General features: G+C 39.4%; 1 protein-coding gene and 1 long non-coding RNA gene across 6 annotated transcripts in view; one reads left to right on the forward strand and one right to left on the reverse strand.

Moving 5' to 3' along the window:
- LOC110979674 (guanylate cyclase 32E-like) overlaps positions 1-23,033 on the forward strand; it is a 69,236-nt gene that overhangs the window by 40,609 nt on the left and 5,594 nt on the right. For all 3 annotated transcript variants that reach the window (XM_022235684.2, XM_022235685.2, XM_022235686.2), the window contains 14 exons: positions 3,653-3,788; positions 4,170-4,315; positions 4,903-5,090; positions 7,126-7,219; positions 8,784-8,936; positions 9,206-9,310; positions 9,449-9,520; positions 9,616-9,781; positions 10,651-10,800; positions 12,888-13,071; positions 14,117-14,257; positions 14,676-14,799; positions 22,139-22,382; positions 22,817-22,915. In XM_022235684.2, the coding sequence (XP_022091376.1) occupies positions 3,653-3,788; positions 4,170-4,315; positions 4,903-5,090; positions 7,126-7,219; positions 8,784-8,936; positions 9,206-9,310; positions 9,449-9,520; positions 9,616-9,781; positions 10,651-10,800; positions 12,888-13,071; positions 14,117-14,257; positions 14,676-14,799; positions 22,139-22,382; positions 22,817-22,915 (2,002 nt within the window). The remainder of the gene's footprint in view (positions 1-3,652; positions 3,789-4,169; positions 4,316-4,902; positions 5,091-7,125; positions 7,220-8,783; positions 8,937-9,205; positions 9,311-9,448; positions 9,521-9,615; positions 9,782-10,650; positions 10,801-12,887; positions 13,072-14,116; positions 14,258-14,675; positions 14,800-22,138; positions 22,383-22,816; positions 22,916-23,033) is intronic.
- Positions 1-23,033, reverse strand: part of LOC110979678 (uncharacterized) — a 23,778-nt gene continuing 745 nt past the window's right edge. The window contains exons 2-7 of one of the 3 annotated variants that reach the window (XR_002598226.2): positions 18,648-18,789; positions 15,862-15,927; positions 13,891-14,012; positions 12,871-13,089; positions 12,250-12,512; positions 1-2,299 (exon numbers count right to left, since the gene is read on the reverse strand). This is a non-coding gene — a long non-coding RNA (uncharacterized LOC110979678). Of the gene's footprint in view, positions 2,300-12,249; positions 12,513-12,870; positions 13,110-13,890; positions 14,013-15,861; positions 15,928-18,647; positions 18,790-23,033 lie in introns of all 3 variants that reach the window. The other 2 variants (XR_002598225.2, XR_015425984.1) reach the window with 2 other exon arrangements.

Consider the following 23,033-nt stretch of genomic DNA (forward strand, 5'->3'; position numbering starts at 1 on the left):
GTACAGAGATACACAAAAAGTGATTCTAAGAAAAATTCATTTCCTGGTTCCTTTAAATGTCTTAAAAGTTCATTCCGACATCCACATAAGAAAGTTTTAATTCTTCCCCCTTGGTATTCGGAACTGTACTGATTAACCTTCAAAATGAACCCTCTATTAATAAACGCAAATGTACACACGAAGAAATGGGTCATCGAAAGGGCTTACACATTTTTCTAGTAAGTTTAGTCGTCTCTTGTTTTTTTAAGTTGAAAGAACTTTTGGTTTTGCTTTTGTCTAAAATTGGGTACGTTTGTTCGGCAGCCACTTTTGGTTATTCTCTGAGTTTGATATAAATACTATGACCGACGAAGCTAATGGTGCTTCTATTTAACGACGTAACAGCACTGGCATAAGGAGATCTTGTTTACACTTGTTTTATGCTAAACATCCGTTTTGTGATAATGAAACTTTAGTAAGTACTTCATTTTTGAGTGCCCATGCTCAATGTAGACTTTGAACAGATTTAGCTTGCAGGCGAAGGCTTCAAAATCGTTTTTGATTTTGAGACCAAATTTGCAGAATATGGAATAATTTTCATTGATTAAAAAAAATACCAGTTTCGAGCTAGACCTATCATTGGACTTTCGATGAATCCAGAAGTAGAGGTCACGTGACCTTCACTTTCTATCATGACGGAAACTTCTCTTCAATGAGTTTTTTGTTTAACATGGAATTTTGTGTAAGGCACCTTAGTAGGTCATATAGCTGTTCGTTGCACTGTTCTTACTGCAGTTTCGAAGATAGTTCGTTTGAATATGAACTTGTATTAATATGTGAAATTCGCCACACTAAATTTCCGGTGCTTTGGTCAAAACGGTTGAAACTCGCAACTAAATGGCTCTATAAAAACTAAACTCCAGGAGAGTACTTTTTTAGCTCACCATGTAAGCTTATACCTGATGACGTCATCATGACGTCAGAAAATTGTTTCTAATTCAGGGTGGTTTCATACAAAACGTACGAAATTCGTGTTGATGGGGGAAAGTGAACGTATGGGCGGGATGTGCAAAAATGTCCAGCCTTGCTTGAAGAAATTTCATTCAAAAAACTGCTCTATGTGCACACGTTATACGCAACCACGAAAATGACGTCTGGAGTGTATGTTCTTCTTATGAGGAAACGAGGACTAAAATACGTGCAGTTTAATATGGGCTACTGAAATACCTGTGACGAGAAGAAATGTCCATTTCTGAGCAACATATACCAGTAAAGGTCTTTTCTGAGGATACGCTTCTTCAGTTGAGGCATCTACCCAAGTAGACTTTACTGTAGAGAAGATAAGCCAGTCGAAATTTCCGAAAAACCAAGCTATCCAGTCAGCAGTAGAGGTAGTGTTAGATGAAGTGGCAGTCTAATATCGTGCTTTTCCAACTTCGACGACTGAGGACTATGAAAGTATGATAGAAAGGGGCAAAATGTAGCCAAGTTATAAATGAGAATATATGAAATATAAAACTTGTTAGCAAATAGACTGCGAGCATGTTCGTTCTTGGCCTATGCACAGGATATACTCGAAATGAGGTGGTGTGTAACAAGTTGTCTACATTCAGCACGCACAGACGTTGGAATGTGTTATGCACTGGCTTTACATGCTGCAGTAAACCCGGGGCAAAACGCCTTTCGTCGTGTGCACAATAGGCATTTATGGCTGAAACAAATCGCTTCCATGAGATTTGCTCTATGGCAATAAGGAGCTCAGCAAGGGCGCCGCTGTTGAGCTCCACAAAGTTGTGTTGATTAAAACACGTTCATCCTTGTTTGTCCACATAACTTTACACATACTGGAGAGCTAATATTGTGTTAAGGCTGGAAGTATTATATAATTGAAATAGTATTCAGTTTTCAAGCACTACGTGTTGAAAGTATTCTTTAGATTTGAAACTGTAACTAATGTGCGATATCAAATAAAGTAAACCATCATTAATAAGCCTTTGCGTTTGTAAAAAAAAAAATATTTCATCCCATACACTGGTTACTTTCTTGCTTGTGATCACAGGCGAATAATCTTAAGTGTAGTGTAAACAGATTACAATGTTTCAGGCTATTCTTGCAGCCGTAGCTGCGGTTTTCATTTCAGAAATTAAGTCCCTGATTAATTAACATAAAGCCCTTTCTATCCATACTCCCTGAAGCAGAAGCCAGCGACAAAGTTTTGCTTCTTTCCTTTGTCTTTGTCTGTGTGGTTGGAAATGATGCAGCAGTGTCAAGGTCTTGGAAGGCTCCAACTCGGGCATCCTCGTATGCCAATCGTGTCTACCTGTAAACATGACAATGCGAGGAAGTACCGGTAAAGTACTCGTTGAAGAGTGAATCCTGACAAGAGCTTTAGACTTAACTTTAGATTTAACGTTTACAGCGGTGCTGGGGGATAAGGTATGCACAGTGGTTTCTTAGAACTAAAATACTAATCAATTACCAATCACTGTTTTGTTCGTCAAATAGGTCGTTTAACTAAGTCCCTATCGGCACTAGCCGCTATTTCCTGTTTCAAACTTTAACCAGCTTGTTATCAGAATGGAGATATACGCACAAATTTCTACAACAGACTGTCTACCCAACATTTCTAGCACCCTAAGCTTCAGGACAATTTCAGAATTTTTGTCTTCGTCATTGCTCCATTCGTTAACACAAATATACTACACCCTTATGATTGTGTACGCCCGACTCTACGATGTAGAGTCGGGCTTACGGGACCGATCTTCAAATGCCAAGAACCATGTACCCTTGACATTTCTGATGATGCACCTGCCTCGATACATTGTAGTTTATGAGTGATGGTCAGCGCGCGTATGGTTCGTCTCTTAATTGGACTGTGTTCGTTCAGTGATTTTTGTTTTCCTTTCCTCCAATTTAACTAAGACCTTTTTTGTTCATTTTAGACTTTTTCATTCATTTAGTCATGTAATGTGTCAAAGGCTTAATCTGATCCGCCCAACAAAGAAGGTGCCTTTCAGACGGGTTGAGTAAATCCAAGAATTTACGACTGTCTTATCTTTTTGAGCGATCGAAAATCTTTTGGACGGGATTTACTCTCCCCCGAAAGTACTTCCCTCCCCCCAAAGTATTCTCAAGTAAGTCAGGTCCAAACCATTTTGTTTGAGCTGTGGTTCAAATTATTCCACCATGCAGTGTCTCTGCAGAGAATTCAACCGACATTTCAGTCGAGTTTATTACTGTGTCAATAATTACGTAAAGGAAGACAATATTTTAAAAGGATTTTTACGATAAAAAGAAATCCAGAAATGTTTGTAGCTCGTAGTCAAAGGTCTGTACATCTTCTAACTATTATCGAACCAAACTTCATACACCCTTTCAAAACCTATCTGGTGAACAAAAATAATATTTCCAATGAGCACAATAATTCAAGTTTTACAATTATTTGAAGCTTTACCCTTTTCCCTTTTTTTCAACTTGATACTTTACTAATATGTGAAAGCTTGAAAATTCGTTCAAAATAACTTCATATTACACCAGGAATGTTGAGAGGTCGCTTTTACTTGAAGGTATGGGGGTGAAGGAGGTTGTTTTGTTTTTAACTATAAAGAAAAATCCAAACATAAATTTTTTTCATTAATTTTTCATTTATCTTCTTTTTTTTTTATTCGCAAAGATTGCTGAAAATGCTGCCAACCTGTATGACGCAGTTATGTTGTATGCTCATGCACTGAATAGCACTTTGACCGCTGGAGATGGCATCAGGAATGGCTCTTCGCTGATCAGCCACGTGGTCAGCAGAACGTACCAAAGTATGAATGCATTCCAATCAAGTATCTCGTAGCAGCGTTTTACTAGTTTGATGAATTACTGAAATGTTTCTGTGAGTGTGGAAGACACTCACACTTAATACATTTACGACAACAGTATCAAAATTATATTCAAAGTCACAAAGTGGAGAAAAGAAGAGCTGCTGGGGGACAAACATAACTAACTTCATACATTTATTTTGTTGACTTTCTCTTGTGCAGTTAGATATATTTTGTATACTAAATTTGTTAAATAGTCAACAATAAATAAAATCTTATGAAAATAATAAATGCCTATCTAATGTTCTGTCCAATTCCACAAATTAGCATACGAAAGTTAAACTATCTAAGATCTTTCGTTATCTGTCCATGTCCATGAAATAGGTATAACTGGTCTTGGGAGAACCATTGACGCCAACGGCGACGCCAATGCAAACGTGAGCGTCTTCACGATTCAGAAAGATGAAAACAGCACGTACGGACACATCATTGCTCCCGTGGCCATCTTCCAAGATTATAACGACATGCAGGTAAAGGGAACAACTCCACAAACGCCTATCACCTGAGGGAGATTGACTCCGTAGAAATAAGAGAAATTTACTAATACGGCTAGTAAAAATTGAATCATGGCGCGTGCGGCCTTTAAACATTTTATAATGTTGCAAACGCCTACACCTGAAGTTCCTGTGCCCGCAGATGTACCTGAAACAATTTATAAGGCAAAGCGTGATTTTTCACAAAGTTTGCCTTGCGCTGTCTGCCAAAACAGTTGCTGGAAAATTTATTTTGACAAATTTAAAACCATTAAATGTGTCCCTTTGTCAGACATTTCAAGGATTCATGGTTTTTATAGTGTGCCTGCCACACATCAAGCCATGTGTCAAACAAAAGAGTATTAGTCCTTTTTCAATGACCTCCGCAGGAAACATGGCCTTTTCCCTGGCAAAAGTCTGAGATATTCTAACGATCACAACGGAGAGTGGATGACAGGATATTTTAGTAAAATCTGTTAATGAATGCACTGAGACCACATGAGAGAGAGGGCGCAAACTCCCCTCGGCGGCGAGGTGGGGGAGAATAATATCTCTTACCAAACATTCTCTGGCTCATCCTACAGGTTTATGCATCTCACGCAAAGGCTAAAATAGACTGGGTTGGAGGTAAACCACCCCTTGCCGAGCCCAAATGCGGATTTTTCGGCAAGAAGTGTCCACCCCCAGAGGTCAACCACACTGGCAAGATCGTAGCCGGAGCTTTATCTGGTATTGGATTAATCATCATGGTTATTGTAGCGGTTTCGTACCGGTAAGCGACACACAGTATGGACTTAAAGCCTCTTGTTCACTTTTCCCAAGCACTGCAACATTATTGTGATTGCCATGGGCTTGTCAAAGAGCAACGGCGATCAGAAAACAGTTTAAGAATGATTTTCCGGTTTCACACACAAAAAGATTGAAGTTTTATGACTCCGTAGCGCGACATTTCCCTTACCATCCAATACGTCTGCATGTCTATTCCTTTCGGTGGTGATCTATCACAACAATCACTCGTAAGTTAGCTGGTTACCTATGGGAATCGCCCTCTAGAACTTCGACCAAATGTTTATGGTGTTTACTTAAAATTCACATACCACAAATAAGCAGCCACGTTAGTTTTTTTTTGTCCCTGAATCTTGCAATGGAATTAACCTGGTACAGCCATCTAGTCCCAGGAGCTATAACAATCCTGAAGACATTTTGACGTAAATACTTTCAAACTGGAAGCACAATTAAACGATTACAGCGTCACTTAAAACTAAATTGTCAGTGACGCTTCGCATTAAAAATACTAGTAAAAATACAATAAAAATGAGCAAAACATTACAACTACACGTAATATAGAATGAATAACAGGACCTGTTTTAAAAGGTTGTCCGTGCATTTAAAAAATATTGCGAAAGAAAGCTACGCTGAATGTAAGAGCACTAATGTGCACTTCTAATACAAGCGATTCACAAAAGCGCGCATCCAAAGGTTTGCAACGCGTTAATCAATCACAGTGTGAAATCTGTCTACCCTTTCAAAACGCGCAGTGGGTCGACAGATTTCGCGCACGTATGTTTCCTTCCTCAACTTAGTTTTGCTTATTGTTCACGGTCGTACACTGGAACGCCAATGAGCTTTCGTGATGGAAACTAGCCGTCTGATGAATTATTTTGTCAGTCGATGGTCTTGTGTAATCAAAATGCAGTAGCCTTTTTCGAGCAGTAAAACTTTGTTTATTTCCTCTCTTCCTGTGAAACAAATCAATATATTCTTGTCAACTGGGGTTTTCACAAGATTGTGAAACATACAAATATGAAGCCAGCGTTGAACTAAGGGTCATTAGCTTAGAAAAGTTTTTAAAGCCATATTTACGAAATTAAAATCTGGTTGACAGCGATTTGTTGCGTAACCGAAATTCTGGTTAATATTCGAATAGTGTACAATTCAATAGGGTTTAATAGTGTCGATAACAAAATCAGATGCTGGCTTCTAGGATGTCGCATAAAATTGCTCAATATCACTTTAAAAATTCTACTCTTGGCTTTATCGTGTATCATTACTAACGTCCATTGCAAATATAGCCCTATATTTGGTACCCCAAATATAGGGCTATATTTGCAATGGACGTTAGTAATGATACACGATAAAGCCAAGAGTAGAATTTTCATCTATCTTCAAGAAAACTTCAACAAAAATATTCTCAACGGTTTTATGATGCACTCTATGTCGGCAACAAGCGGTGCGGCGTCTCAATGTGAGACTACGGCATTTACAAGTATGGAACACTGGCTACGTCTCTCCACCGCTGCACCTCTTGATCAAAATTCGATCACGTAGTCGTAGGGGACAGGATGGGATTTTGGCTACCCCTATCATGTGCCGCCCCAAACAATCCCATGTATTAACTATTGACACACAGGCAGTGCTGGGGTGAACGTGCGCTCGGTGTGATTGGTGAATGCGTTGCAAGCTCTTGGAGGCGCACTATTGTGAATCGCCCGTATTAAAATGGCGCTTTCTATACCAGTGAAATTATGTAATTGCATGCATTTACGCCTAAAATAACTTTGATATAAACGGACTGAATGTTGAGCTCAACATGCATTTCAATGTGTATAAAACGTATTCATCCGTTCGGCTGAAAAACCTTATTCAAATGGCAAGAAAACCTTGTGTAGTCGAAACTTTACATTAACATTTAAGTTAAAAAAAATGACCTTTGTATGGTTTTGTCAAGAGGCACAGAGAACAACTCCAAATGATTCATATTTTGTCATCATTGCTAATTTTTGCTGAACCCATTCGCTTGACTTTAGAAATTGGCGCTATGAACAGGAATTGGCGAGTCTCATTTGGAAAATTGATTTTGAGGACATTAACATGCGGAAAAACGACCCATTTGGGAGTAGGGTAAGTAAATGAAGAGCGATTTTAGGCCAGGAATTGAATTTTTAGACATAATGTAGTTACATCACTTCGAGTCTAATTTATTGTCATTTTTATGTGTTTTACGACAACCAATCACCACGTCTGCCCTTTCAAGAGATGCATTTTTTTCTGAGTGTACTTTTCACCTGGGCACCTTCTATGTCGTTGCAACAAGGCGCCCTCTTTAGATCACGCACATAGCCTTTTATAAGAAATCCTAAAGAATGTCATTGACAAGTTCAAGCTACATAACGGTAAACATGCGCAGTGTGTAAGTCTTTTTACATTCTTTGTCAAATGATTAAAAACAGGTGCCCTTGTAAGTTACAAATAGGAAGCTTGAAGTCGGGCTCAAAACTTTGAATAACGCGTAATACACTTAATGTCTCAAGTCCTTAGTCACTATTACCTTGAACAGGCTATAACCATTACTACACCCATCACGTGAATTAGCTCGTTGTGGATTACTGTTTGAAATTTACACGAAGTTGCGATACACAAAAGAAATATAAATTAAATAGTGCGGCTGTTGAGCGCAGGCTGGGTTTCATTTGAGGGTTCGTGTTTGCTGTCCAGAGAACTACACCATTACGGTGACGCGATGCGTGTTCCCTGCGTTTCATTAAATTCTCTGTATAAGTGCAGATGACCAGCTCCAAACCAAAATTAAATTGTGTATCAAATTGTTTGGAACATTCATTCTCGTAATTATGACATGTACTTCAGGTTTTTTGACTGTATTCACTCGTGATCTTCCACGCAACGCTGAAACATAATTATTTTACGGTTTTTCTATTGTTTACGTTTTAATATCCCTGCATTTACAGAACAGTGGACCACCTGTTCACGTCACAATAACGTTACTTTTACAATATTTGGAGGAATGAATAACCACAGACAAGGTCAACGTCTGAATAACTTAGATAATTTGGAAGGATGGCGAAAATTGTTGATCGACTGAGGGCGCCTGACCCATTGCCCGGCTAGGCATTAAGATTATGTTTTTCAATCGGTATTCTTGGGCGGTACCAAATTATATTAGCGATGTACCCGTTGGTTTCCCTTGGAACGAGCAGCAATTGAAAGAAAATTATGACAGTACCTGAGAGTAAGGTCTGTTTACAGCGGGGTGATTTTTCCAATTTGTTAACTGCTGATCAAACGGGCAAATCGTCAGCGTTTTCCTGGATAAATCTCCCAAACAAATTGAGTCGAGAAATTAAGGGTTCGTTATTGGATACATTTTTATATTCCTGATCGTTATTCTTATGCGCATAATCTCCCCCGCAGAATAAAAAGCAGGGCCGAGCCTTGCAAGTGTAGTCTTTCTTTCAGCCCGACCGTGCTGAAGGTAGAGTGAAAAACCTCAGTATCCATCATTCTTATTAACTTGTAATTAGGCAGTTTAAACTGACACATCTGTTTCTTGCTAGAATCTACAGTCGGTCCTCTACGATTATCCTGCTTGAGTTTAGCTCGCATGCCGATTTTTACTGTCACAGCGAATTGTTAATATACGTCTTCCTTTTTCTGTTGTAATTTTCAGTTTAGCTTAGTCACGACAGACAGTCGTGGATCTTTGTTTAAGAGTCAGTTATACACAAAAGTTGGTGTGTACAAGGGCTCGGTTGTTGCCATCAAGACTTTGAATAAGAAGAGCGTTGATATCAACAGAAGTGTGCGCCTGGAACTGAAAATTGTGAGTTTTCAACGATTAATCAAACTTCAGTCATCAAACATTCTTGAAATTCCAAGTGCATTCATGGAGTCCCAGGCAAAAAGTAAACTATTATGAATTCATATTTATATTTGATATATGACTATGCCTATTTTTGGATCAGTTCTCAACACGTTGTAGAGTGATTGTACTGCTAGGATTCTATTGTTTATAATGGCTTGTATCTTTCTGCGGAGAACATGTCTTTGAGAACACGGTTGTAAATCGCGTTTATCACTTTTTCGTTCCAGATGAGGGATCTGTGTCATTCCAATCTCTGCTCTTTCGTTGGTGCATGTGCCGATCCTCCAAATATCTGCATCATTACCGAGTATTGCTCTCGCGGTAGTTTGCAGGTACCTTTGTACATATTCTTTGTGAACGATTCACGTGGTCGTACTATCATTGATCCTGGTTAATCATGAATTCATGGTTGAGTTGAATGGGTGCAAGGTAACAATCTTTTTTCCCTTCTCTCTCTCTCTTCATACCAGGATATTTTAGAGAATGACGATATTAAGCTGGACAACATGTTTATTGCTTCCCTGGTATCCGATATTATAAAGGTAATGTGCAAACATACTACGGTATTCGATGTTCCTACTTTGTGTTTGCTTTGTCTTCCCATTTCTTATTCTTTGTTTCCTGTCCGTTTTTGCAGGGAATGAGTCATCTCCACGTTAGCGTAATACATTCCCACGGTAACTTGAAGTCATCCAACTGTGTTGTGGATAGTCGATGGGTTCTCAAGATAACAGATTTTGGCCTGCATCACTTTAAAGCAGGTCATCAGAGGGACGACATGGGGGAACACGCGTTTTATCAGAGTGAGTCCGTCTTATGTTTTTAATGGATTCTTCAAGAAAAGCTTCGAGAAGTGTTCTCTTTTCAAGATCCTCCTCAGTGAGATCTAAATAAAAGCGCCAGTGAAAGAAACGTACGCAGCCCAGTGCCTAAATACTCTGCGATAAGTCTAGCTTAATTCTGGAAATAAAAAAGCTTAAGGGAGAAGCTACTCATCTTGTGTGTAAAGGTTGAAATACACACTTGCAGTGAATTCTCACAAACTCAGAATCTTAATGTCTTTCTTTGGTATATTCCGCCTTCTTTTGCACTTGCTTATAACCCGTCAAGGAATTGTGGGTACTTATTGACAGTCTCACCCTACTTTAAGTTTAATTATTTGAGCGCACTCCCAGGTTTTGTTCCGAGTTTCTTGGGTCTTGACAGAATTTCGAACAGGACTGTTTGAACATCAGGAACTGTGCTCGGCGCTAAGTGACCACTGATCTCAGCTTTGTGCGTATTACGTACCCCTTGCCCATACGGATTTTTACACCTGATTTTCAGTGTGATGCACAAACCAGTTGTCCTGTTGTGTGGCGTCTCAAATTGCATCGCATTGTAAAAGCTTTTTCGCATGTGCCAGATAATATTTCATAGGGATATTTCTGGATCCGAGTTTTAGTTGGTATTATAAATAAATAATATACATACAGTAACGCAACCATATTCAATTTAAAGTTACTTATAAATATGAAAAATAAATGACCAGTCATTAGAATTCTGCAGAGTATGTGCTGTTTGTCAAAGGATGCATTGAATTACCCTCCCTTCACATACTTTTATTATAACAAGGTTACTACTGAATCTATCAGCTAATTCACGAATATATGAATTGTCATTTGTTTTACAGACCTCTTATGGAAAGCCCCGGAGTTGTTGCGAAATACTCATGCACCACCAGAAGGCACGCAAAAAGGCGACATCTATTCGTTTGCAATTATTCTATACGAGTTAGTGCACAGAAATGGACCATTTGGAAACTGTGCCCTCACCCCAAAAGGTAGCGCAAAGTTCAAAGTCTTTACACAGCCCCGAAAGCAGTGCAAAGGAATCAAGCAATGTTTTTGCAATATTTCTTGACGTGGATGCTCTTCCGTGTTAAAAGAGAAAGCTCATTAACAGAGAAGGTAATTTTGCTTTGAAACTGACAAGTTTTGTCCAACTTCACCCAAAATGGGAAACCTGTGAAGCTTAACTTGTCTTTTTACGCAACGGCGTTACTAACAACCTTTCGTTTTGAACGGAATTTTATTCTATCCAATTTCGTTTGTTTTTATTCGTTTACGGAATTTCTTTCCAGAGTTTGTGTACATTGTCGCCAGAACCAAAGGTGCGTGTTTCTCACCATCAGAATTTCATAGAATCTGAGTTCGTAAATACGTGAAAGCAGATGCTTCTGACGACAGCACACCCGACAGCGTTATCATGTGATCTTGCTCCGTTAACTCAAATGAAATAATCCTTGCTCATAGCCTGAAACCAATGGGTTATCTGAACCGGTAGATAATGAAAGTTTATCAGTCATCTGAGGTTTTTATCTCGCTCCTACTCCCGTAGGGCCTTAACTGATACAGAAATTACGACAGTGGCCTGCAGTTCTATAGTTGCCTTAAAAACAACTTCTTTCTTCCTTATTAAGGGATGAATATTCATTTAACACCATCAACCACCTGCCACATAGTAGTAACTATTCGAATTTGCTCCATGTGCTTCTTCGTGTTTCCTGAATGGAACACTTTATTCTAAGTGAAGATGGTTTGGTACGGTAATCAAACCTTGTCTGTAAATGTCTGACATACGACCATGCTGTGTGACACGTCCCCAACCCGCATTCAACGTTTTATGTCATTTGAAGCCGTTCCCGAAAGCTGGATAAGACGTGCCCAAAGTAAAAAAAAAAACACTTGCAACCCTACAAAATGTTGACACGCACTTATGTCTGCGAAAGGTCGAAGAATTAGACAAGCTTGGCTTAACTTATTCGATTAAACTACATTAAAGTACATTTAAATGTACTCTGAATAGATATGATACAGGTAAACTCTGTCACTCAAAAATCCAAAATACAGGACTAGATATTTTTTCCCCAATCATGATTAAGTTCGCTCAGATTTGTGTCTTCTGCTACCAGCCAAGTCCAATTAATTTTAATAAAAGTTTAATTTCCGGCATTTACAAAATGTAAATGATACGGTATGATATTAGTCACTGGTTTAAGCGGTTAACAATTGCTCAACATGAAGATTACGACTCAAGATCATTCTCGGTTACTGTCCAATATTTTGAGGCTGTCTCGAGTACACGTATGGAATGTTCGAAATCATGTGGCACCATTAGAGTCAAAGAACAAGCGGGTGACATGTGAAACCTAGCTGATCTGTGAAATGAGCTTATATGGTATTCCAATCGTAATATCTCTTTACTATACACTCACAAGTACTGCACTTACTCCATCAGTCTGAAGTGGGCAGAGGCCAAATCGTCCGTCGTCTTCTCGGTGACAGGCTCTTCTTAAATGCAAATCCTCATGTTGACGTGCCTCTAAAGCTCACACCACGAACAGGTGTACCTTTCAGGCCGCTGAAGAAGCCCGTTTGTTTTTGCCCCAGTGTCCAATGGCAGGTACTCCAGTTGTTATTGTCATTTTGCGCGGATTCCTGGGTAGCATTAATCCGGCGCTCGTCCGACTTAATGGGACTCCGTTTTTTATGACTGCAGAGGCGATTGGAAAAGTGAAAGTACTCTGAAGTAAAGTTTAATATTATAAATAGGGTCAAGTTGTCTGGAATCAAAAGTTTAAGGATGAGACAAGTAATAGGTATTTCTACCACGATGCACCTCCGAGCAAAATGGTATAATCTGTCGCACGATCCTGGCCGCTTGCAGTACCATTAACCCCAGGGTTAAAACGGCACTCCGGGACTTTGACAAAGTGCTCCTCAGGTAAAATGTATGACTGATTGTAAGATGTTACACGTTATGGTAAACAATTCTTTCAAAGGAACTGTCTCACATCAGACCAATACTATGCTATCGCGTACCATCAGAGTTAAAACTGGCAAAACTTTACCTCACGTTTGAATGCAGAGATAATCGACAAGGTAACATATCCACTCGACCCGACGATGCCATTCCGACCAAACGTGATGGAGGTTGAGGACTGTCACGAGTGCCTTCTGACCACCATGCAGGAATGCTGGCAAGAGGTACCGGATCAGAGACCAGACTTCAAGACCATCAGAGTGAAACTCAAACCGCTCCACAGTGGCATGTGAGAAGTGTTGATTTTCTGTGAGAAGTTTTACAGTCCTGTGACATTTAGGAATAAATTGCCCTCTTGACTCAAATTCGGCAGTATGCAACAATATTGGCTTCTTGTTATAGAAACATCCCTGTGCTTTTTCGCTGTGGCACTGGGAAAATATTCATATTGAATTTTATTTTCTCGGGCATTTTCAATAAGTGGTATTTTTCTCATGGTGGCACTGCATCAGATCAAACTTAACTTAGGGATATTCTACTGACACAATATAAATTTGTATAATTTTATTACCACCGTTGAAAAATAACAGCAGGGTTTATGTGGATAGCCAAAAGACTACAAAATGTAACAATGTCCGCAGCTGGTGAAATGCATGAAATTGACCTTTAAAGTCATTTTGACCCCCCTGGTCTGCTGGAAGTTCAAAATGATAGAATATTTGTTAAAATGAAGAAGATATACCTTTTTGAGCAAAATTCTGTGCAGATGTCATGTTGTTCAGACTATTTCAACCACGGCGTAGCTTTGATTTGCAAGGTGCGCCCTCTTTTGGTGAAACTGGAAGACCCTTCCACACAGTGGGAGACTCAGGAACGATACTGGAGTTTTCATTCTTTTGACCTTAATTTGGCATTCGGCTCACTGCTTTGAGGCTGTTTGTTCGTTCATTGTTTTTTGCGCTGAAATACTTCACTCATAATTACTACGCACACAGAAATTTTGCTGCACCAACTAACATAATACGTAACCTATTTTCTTCACAAATTGAACGTATGGATATTGAATGTGACTACTTTTCGTGAACAGCGCCCCCAATGACATTCTTACCTCTAAGTGCAGCTGGCCTCTTGTCTTTGACGCGCACGGAATACTTGATAAATTGCCAAAAGAATTTCAATTTAGGCCGAGTTAATGTAGATTTTGTAGCTGACATCCTGGGTTGGTCTGAGCTGAAAGAGAGAGATTAAGCGTGTTGACACGACACACTGATAAATGAGTTTGATATCAAGACCTGTCAGGAAGGTTATCCGAATGGTATTTGGTTTACGTGCAGGAAGTCTGACATCCTAGATAATATGATGGCCATCATGGAGAAATATGCAAACAATCTGGAGGAGATAGTGGAGGACCGGACCCACCAGCTCGTGGAGGAGAAGAAAAAGACAGATAACCTGCTCCACAGGATGCTGCCAAAGTAAGAGACGGTTCAAGCTTTGATTCACAGTAAAGCAAGGCCCAAGATCTATAACTGAGATTTCTATTCAGCCAATTCTAAACTATAAGATTAAGGAAAAGGTAAATTTAGGCGTTCGTTTAATACCGCTCCATATGCATTTTGGAATATTGTTGTGAAACAATAAAAAAGCCGGGGAGATATGGAAAAATTGAATTGAGCAGAGGAAAAGCATGTGAGTGTAGGCCTACAACTAAATAGGATGTTTCAGAGTTAACGCAATATTTAAAAAACTAAATTTATGGTTAATCTAAGCTTGGTAATGGTAGTAAAATGCCAAATGTTTTGTTTTCCGAAGCGCTGGGTGTACAAGATGCCTATTTTAATAAGTTGAGAAGAAATCTTGTTTGATTCGTTTGTTTGCGTTTTTCCATTCAAGGCCGGTTGCTAATCAACTCAAGCGAGGTATGCAAGTTGTTCCGGAGTCTTTCGATAGTGTCACCATATTTTTCAGCGACATTGTCGGATTTACTGATCTCTCATCCAGAAGCTCCCCATTACAGGTAGGATTAACTACATGTATTCATCACCCCATCATTATTTACAGTCACAGTCCCCAATGTTGTTAACCTGTATCACAACAGGCTGAATTTTCATCAGAAAGTTCGTCCAACTTAGTTTTAGGATCATTTTTTCTGGAAGGTTTAACAGTAAGCCTTTGCAAGTTAAATTTGAATAGAATCTGGTACACTGAGGTCTTTAAAATTCACGTGGATATAATTTTAATTCTCTATCTGAAAACACTGTTTCTATACCTCGTGATTCGAGGCAACCTTTGCTTAGTTACGTAAGAAACACCCTGCAACAATACACTCTTCCCATCGATAAGAAGGGCACAAAGGAACCAATCCATTCCAGAGATGGTGGTCGCTATGAAAAGGCTTGCCCCTATTCACGAGGTATAGCAACAGTGTCTTTAGTCCGGGGAATACGAATTGCTACATTTATGTGCAATCTCATAACTCTGTGTACCAGATTTTATTCAAATTTAATTCACAAATGGCATATTTTGCCCCTCAAAGGAGATGGTGCCTTGAGGTATTAAGTCATCTTCCAGACATTCATCTTAAATGCATTTTCTTAAAAGACTTTCTCTTGATATTAGCCGAATGTCGTTTTCCACAAGGAGTCCTCATTGAGGTGCATTTTAATGAAACTGAAGATTACTCTGTGTTAAAAATCCTGTCATTCAATGTGAGGTGTTCCTCCCAATTATGACGATGTCATTATCGGCCTTAATAATATTTTTTCATAAATTGTTGGCATTTACTAAACATTTTGGAAGTTTGTTGGGCTTTTACTCAAAAGTTTTCGCGCTGAAGAGCACTTGTAAATATTCTAGAAGGCAGGATTTCATGCAAAGGACCGGCGGATGTTTTTTGTTCTCAACATTTGCAAGGAAAACTGGTTAAACCTTGAATTTGCAAGACATTATCGGAATTAAACTCGCGAGTGCCCGTGTCAACAATAAAACTGTGCCATTAATCTCTCAGATTTGGTTTTCCATAAAGCTTTCCAAACGTAAGCAAAACCTTAAAGCCATAGAAATAGAGCAATACACTCACCAAGGATTCTGTTAAACTGGGTTCCTCAAAAGTGCCAGACAATGCATTTCTTCAGCCTGACGAAACCTGGGGAGAGAAAGCGATGAGATATATTCAACTTACGACGTGCGAGAAACACACAGAATGCTACCTTAAAGAAAATTCATGTAATCAGACAAGAACCAGAATCCTATTCAGTTTGCTGACTTCATTTTTAGTCTCCTAACCTTGGCTGCAGAAACGATGGGGAAAATCAATTCAACTTTGGCAGGCCGCCATCTATGGCAGTGCCTGCCAATTAGGGGCACAGGACAGCATCCACGAAGCAGACGACAGTATTCCTTTCTCTCCATGAAGATATTCCGCAGTTTTCATGGCCCATGCACGTTGTTGCAGTTGCAAGAGGATTGCGCCCTGGTGTTTTGGCACTTACCTAAGTTTCCCGTGATGTTGCCTATTATTGTCACAGCGCCCCCTTGTGTTTGACCCTTTTATGCTGGACTTGACAATTCTGTCAATTCTAACAGCTGGGACGCTATTTTCCCCCTGCAACATTTTCTCCAATGTTGTCAAAGTGCGTTTTTTCCCGGTCCGAACATTTCAGGAGTGTTTCAAGTAATGTCTTACGGTCATTTTGACAATTTGGTGAAAAGGAGACTTACTGTTATCGCAAAACGCCTTTTCTGATACAGGTCAGCCAAAAAGTCAGCCATGTTGGATTGAATAAGATGTACATGTACTAATCAGGAGTGTCTTTACATGCGTGCCAAGTTTCATAAAGATCGGGTATGTAACAGCCGAGATGTTGGAGGCTGTGGATCCCATCCCCCTTCCTGGCAGTAAGACGGCCCGAAAACGCCAGGTATTTTTAGGGTTAGTAAGCATACTCGATGTAATCTGCAGAAGTGGTAGAAATCTAATAAGCAATATGAAAACGTGCCGAATTAAGATATTCCATTTACAAGACACGGTCAACTATAGAAATAAACGTCTACAACTGCAATTCGGAATACCGAGAGATTTTATCGAAAATTATGCGGAAGGTGAATGGTGCCAGTCGACCCTGTAAGACAAGAATGTAGCAGAAAAAGATTTATACTGATTTATACTCCTTTTATTGATAAAAGACATTTTATTTATAACTAATTTTTAAGTTTTACTTCAAGCTGTCACTGAAAAAGCATAAGTTATAAAGATAAATTGACGATAGATGGCGGTTTTTGTTTTTGTTACACTTCAGTCATAATTCTTCTGACAAATTCACCGATACATCACCTTGTGGAGAGCTGGAAAATTGCCAGATTGCTAAACAAAACATATTTTATTTTTACGTATGACAAAGGCACATGAAAGCCTAGCCTCGGAACTTCCGGTAGTAGCATTTATAAATTTTTATATTACTGTGGTCAAAATAAAAATAACAGTAAATTTGGCCCTTGTCTGGCCATTATTGGTTAGGGAAGAACGAACTTAAATTGGTAGTTTTTGAAGGAATGTCGAGAAGCTCCTATTGCCAGAGAGATTGAAATATCGCCGGTTTATTTTTGCACTTGGTACTTATGTTTTCTTGTTAACATTCGTATCCGAATGAATTTACAGTGGCGCATGCAGCTGTGCCAATTGTTTGAAAATATAATGCTCGGAAAATATTTGATGCATTTTTGGTACGTTGACATTTACCGAGGGGACTTGTCACCACGTGGACAAAAACGACTACATCTGACGACTTATACATTGAAAAGCTTTTAATTGCTTTTAGTAATGTCACTGTCTATTGTGTCCACCTCTTATTCGTGTTATTGTAATACATTTTATCTATTCATACAATTGTTCAATTTGACGTCGTCCATAAGTGAAGTATTGAATACTGCCCACGCACACACTGACCTTATTGTACATAATTCAATGAATGATTACGAAGTGCATAGTCCAGCCACAAAGACGCCAATGTATTCTGCTTCGTTAATACTCGGCTGATTACCTATCCATATCCCCCTTCGATGTATATAAGCTAATTTAACCTATCCAGGTTATTGTAGGATAAATGTTGAAGCCGCCGCTTCAGACAACAAATTGCAACATTTGCATGGCAGGCAATGCAGACTGGATGTGCACGAATGGCCATTGGTGTCAATAAGAATAAATGCAAATTACAATTTGCCATTATTGATTGGAAATGGCATTCAGTCTCACGTGGCAAATTTGTTAAAAAAGACACAATTTGGGGCAACGGGCCATTAGGGCAACACTACAAGCGCTTCTGTCATTGCCTATGAATGAGTAGTAAGATGATTTCCATGGTTTTTTAATTTAAGCATTTCCAGGTTGAATAGAATGAGATAATTCCATTTCAGCACGATTCTGTGTACATTACCCTAGCTTGATTGATGGGTCTTGTATGCAGATTTACTCAATCCATGGAATGCTTTTAACTCGAAGCTGCCTTGGATGCTTTCCAGTCTTGTGCAAACAGAAACAAAGGCCAACTCTTATTTTATGGTAGAGAGGAAAATTAAGTACTTCATAATTGCGAAGCCGGCCAGGATAGCTCTTCATCATGAAACGGCTCGAGAAACACGCCTACACAATCGTCGAGGCAATGTTTAGGCTGTACCGTTGTGAGCTAAACAAAAAACAGAGCCCGGTACGTGTTCAGCTAAGGAGTCATCGACATCGAAGTAGTGTATGCCTGGGATATTTATCACATCAGGTGTGGGAGAAATCATTACCAGTGAAGCTTGATGAACTGGTGCCGCAGATACGGATCTTTACGGCCCCTGATGGGATGTGGTAATGATGGTGTTTACCTTTGAAACGCCGCAGCGATCACTTTTCCATAAGCCCCTCAGCATTTTCCCTCCCATTTTCCCTTTCTAAGCTCCGCTGTTGCATGTTTCGCTTCGCTGCGACGCCCTTGGAGGTGTATTGAAGAGTTATCCCCCTCTATTTCTGAAATAAAAGAATGAGATCAGATCTGTAAGGTTGATCAGCTTGCGAATGAATTTTTCTTCGTGGGTAGTTGGTTGCCATGGCGTTTCCCTAATACAGCAATAATTGGTTCAGAAATGTGTCAGTGCGCCTTTTTGCTTTTGTATCACGTGAACAGTCATTTCCGTAAGGACAACCACATTGGTGCGCACTCCATCTTGGATCAAGATCATGTGGAGATTTTTGTACATACAGTAATTCTACTTTTCATCAGAACTTTCCTGCAGTAAATAACCAAGTCGATAAAAAGCGTTCGAGAACAAATGTTACAAACAGTGCAGCGTAAGAGATTAAAGGTCCAACAAGACTGCATCGATGAAACCTCTTTGGAAACGTTTACCCCGAATGAGTCTGCGGTCGTAAGTCAGTCGCAGAATCTTTTGTACCTTTTGCTCAGTTAAAATTTTTGTTTCATTTTAAAAGTTTTGAAAAAGAATGCCTGTTTTCATATTGTTTCATCTTTAACGACTGTCATGGTTATGCATAAATGTTTCGGGCATAAACTGACGCATTGGCGTGAAAAAAGCCACCTGTCATCTTGTTTATTCTGAATCCCTCTGCCTCAGGGGTCACAAAACTTTTCATTAAACAAATTCATATTTTCCACTGCGTCACTGACAAGAAAAGCCACTTTGAATTAAGAAAAATCCTCCCTGGAACGCATCGGTATACTCACGCAAGGTCGTATTACAGTGATTCATATCAATTTCTTATACGAGACAATCAGGTCATCAATTATTACCCATTCCTCAGAGCACAATGAACGTCCTTTTAGGGGATGTGCAACTGTAATTATTTATGTTAATGGTTTGCAGAAGTTATAAGACATTGACGGAATAAGCGCAATCATGTAATATATAATGAAGAAAATCGATCTAAAAATGCATTGCAGTCGAGCTCAAGTATACTCTTCGCGCCAGTCAGCAAATGTTTTTAAGTGATGTTCTTTACTGCGCAGGCATAGTTTCTGGAATACGAAAAAGCGATTGCCGAATGACAAACATGTGCATCTTGGCGACATGTCAAGCATGGTTGAGCTGTTGTCGCTATTCCGCACAAGACATGTAATTAATAAGACCACTCAAACGTGATACCCACAAATAGCTGGTATACATCTAAGGAAACATTACTCTCTCAATGATAATTATATGAATAATTTAATCGATTTGGAATTACGTTTGCAACATGTTCAGAATATTATGAGAAATTATCCTCAGTCGATTCAATCAAAGTGCACGTTTTAAGCAAGTAATGAATATAATTATTCATTCTTAACAGGTTTAAACTGGGCATTTTGGCTTTCGCCAAGTTATTTACAAATTGCTAAATATTAAACAGATTTTGCATGACAGCTATGTGTTACTTCATATCATTTTCTTGTGAACATATACATTGGTTCACTGTATGGTTCATGTTTTATGAGTTTAATTTCAGATCTCCATCATTCCACATATCCTCCAACGTTAGCCTCGTAGGACCTACTGAGTATTAACCAAAGATACTTGCACGCTCGTAAAAGAAAACCCGCGTATACTGAAAAAGTATACGACTCCATTTGTGAGCCACACACCCGACCATAATACGGTCCTCCATAGTTGAGCGTCATGGGCATTAGGTGCAGACAGAGTGACTGTTACGCCTCTACTGAAAGTGTGCGACTCTTTTATGATCCACAAAAGCGGTTCGTGTTACGCACTACATTACCTGAATTATTTCTTCTCTCATCGCATAATGAGTTTTACTGGCATTCTGTTTGTAAACAAGTGGTGTATTACTCAAGGTACTTATAATATACCAGGCAAGATATGGGACGGAGGGGTACCCCCCTTACCTGTCCAATCCCTATACACACGCTAGACTATTGTTACCTAACACATCCCCCCTAGAAGTCTGTAAAGAATTCCTGAAATTCCGACCAAGCAATGACCAACACAAAGGCGGGGGGGGTTCTCTCCGTCCCATATCTTGCTTCAAATTTCTTATAAGGTTTGAAGTATCCGACGCTAGCTCCCTTTTTATTCAGGCATCGTTATTGTCAATTCCTGGGAAGGTATCATCTCTAGTGAGATAAACATCATTATGTGCCCTCTGTTGATACCTCAGGGACCCTAGATGCTCAGCAAAACTAGTGACGGGAAAGTGGTTTAGACCCAATAAACACCAAATTAAATCTGTTTGATTTGCTTCGTCAGAGTTTTCGATTATTGAGGTATTGCACTCGTTTCCCTGAGGTAATCTTCGCAAAGCTACAAATCAAATGATTTTGATGCAAAGTGCATCAAACCTTTCTGTCCATCATAAATGTCCACATACATGTACCTGATATTTCTTGAACTCTCCGAAGTTGCCGGCTTATTGCGTAAACCACTGATAGTGCTGTGCTTGCTATTTCGGTTGTAATGTGCAGCTGGCTTCGCTGACCTACCATAAGTTAATTTGCAGAGTTGCTACTTCGTCATTGATTGAATGGGGGATGCAGGCTGTTCGTAAGATAGCGAGCCGAGGTTGCTAAACGATTTTACCATGCACAAAAAACAACTGGGATGACATTTTAATCAAAACGAGTAGCAATGTAAGGATAGCGTGAGTCAGCCATGCACTGAAATTCATCTGAAGGTAGAACTTAATTGTTTTACCTTCACAACGCATTAATTTTAAGTAATCACTACCTTTTATGGCGTGAGTACGATAAATTTCACATAACTAAACCAAATTTTTAAGTAAGTGAACAAAGAGCAATGAAAAACTCCATATTACCGATATGTAAAAAAAAAGAAAGAGACAAAACACATCAAACTCGGGCCGACTTAAAGGAGGTACAATGTATTGTCAACGACGTGTGTGTACCGTTTTAGCCATACTGCGTATAGAGATAGCCACTCATGGGCTCTATGGCCAATTAGTGTTGATCTTTAATTCCAAAGGTCATAAGCTCCGTAAATGACAAACAATGTTGTCATTAGGAAAAGTTTACTTGTATTGTTTCAGGGTAAACACTTGCAGTGAGTTCCTGTCTTCTGGATGCGAATAGAACAAAGTGATGTTTATCCAACAGTTTCTCTCAGAACCGATAAACTCTTGAATTTACGGAAAGTCGTCGTCCTGTTAGTTCTTATTTATTACAAGTTTTGAGCGTCTCTCGCTCCTCGTCAGGTAAGACTATCAGTAGGGTCAAGATTATCATAAATATGTCGACCTTTTTCCTACAACTCAAGGAAATAAACTCCCACGCACGCTTTTACAATATTCCGTTCTATCAACAAAACATCTAATAGATGAATTGCACAATTACTGTCTACATGTTATTTAGGTAGTAGACCTGCTGAACGATCTCTACACCTTGTTTGACGCCATCATAAGCTACTATGACGTGTACAAGGTAGAGACTATCGGGGATGCATACATGCTGGTCTCCGGTCTACCTATAAGGAACGGCATCCGACATGCTGGCGAGATCGCTTCTACAGCATTACACCTCTTGGCAGCCGTAAAAGAGTTCCACATTCGACACAAGCCAGATGAAATACTAAAACTCCGCATCGGAATCCATTCAGGTGGAAGATAAATTTTTATTTTTTTTTTGCTTTCAATATATAGACAAGGTCATGATTTTTATATATTTGAATAGAAAGTTACGATTATCAAAGTTCCATGGAACTGTGTAAAACGATTGCAGAGGACACAGTTAAGGAATGGATGGGTCTTGGATGTCAGATGAGGAGCGACCTTGTAATTAGTTGGGAATCCTACAAGACGAACATACCAACATTAATGCATAGGTGACTTACAATAGATCCAGCTCCATATGAAGTCCGTTACGACACTACTGGAAAGTAAATTTAATAACGCAAAACTTCAACTTTGCTATATGATTTACCCGCTCTGTTAAAATTATTGTGTATAAAACAAGTTCCTCATGCGGGAATAACGAAAATGAAGCAATTTCAGCAGTTTTCACCAGTACACTTTAGAACATTTGACCTTGCAGGCCCTGTAGTGGCGGGTGTTGTTGGACTCGCAATGCCTCGGTATTGCCTCTTCGGTGACACTGTAAACACCGCCTCCAGAATGGAATCGAATGGTCAACGTAAGTTAATGCTTTTTGTCTGAGAGTTGATGTCTCACCCAGAACGACCTGATCCATCAGTGTCTGATCGCTGATGCATTGATCTTTGCACAGTGACGTGTTCTCTGTCTGGAATACC

Source organism: Acanthaster planci, linkage group LG07, assembly GCF_054643075.1.
Source record: "Acanthaster planci isolate LZ-2023a linkage group LG07, COTS_SCS, whole genome shotgun sequence".
Lineage (NCBI taxonomy): Eukaryota > Metazoa > Echinodermata > Asteroidea > Valvatida > Acanthasteridae > Acanthaster > Acanthaster planci.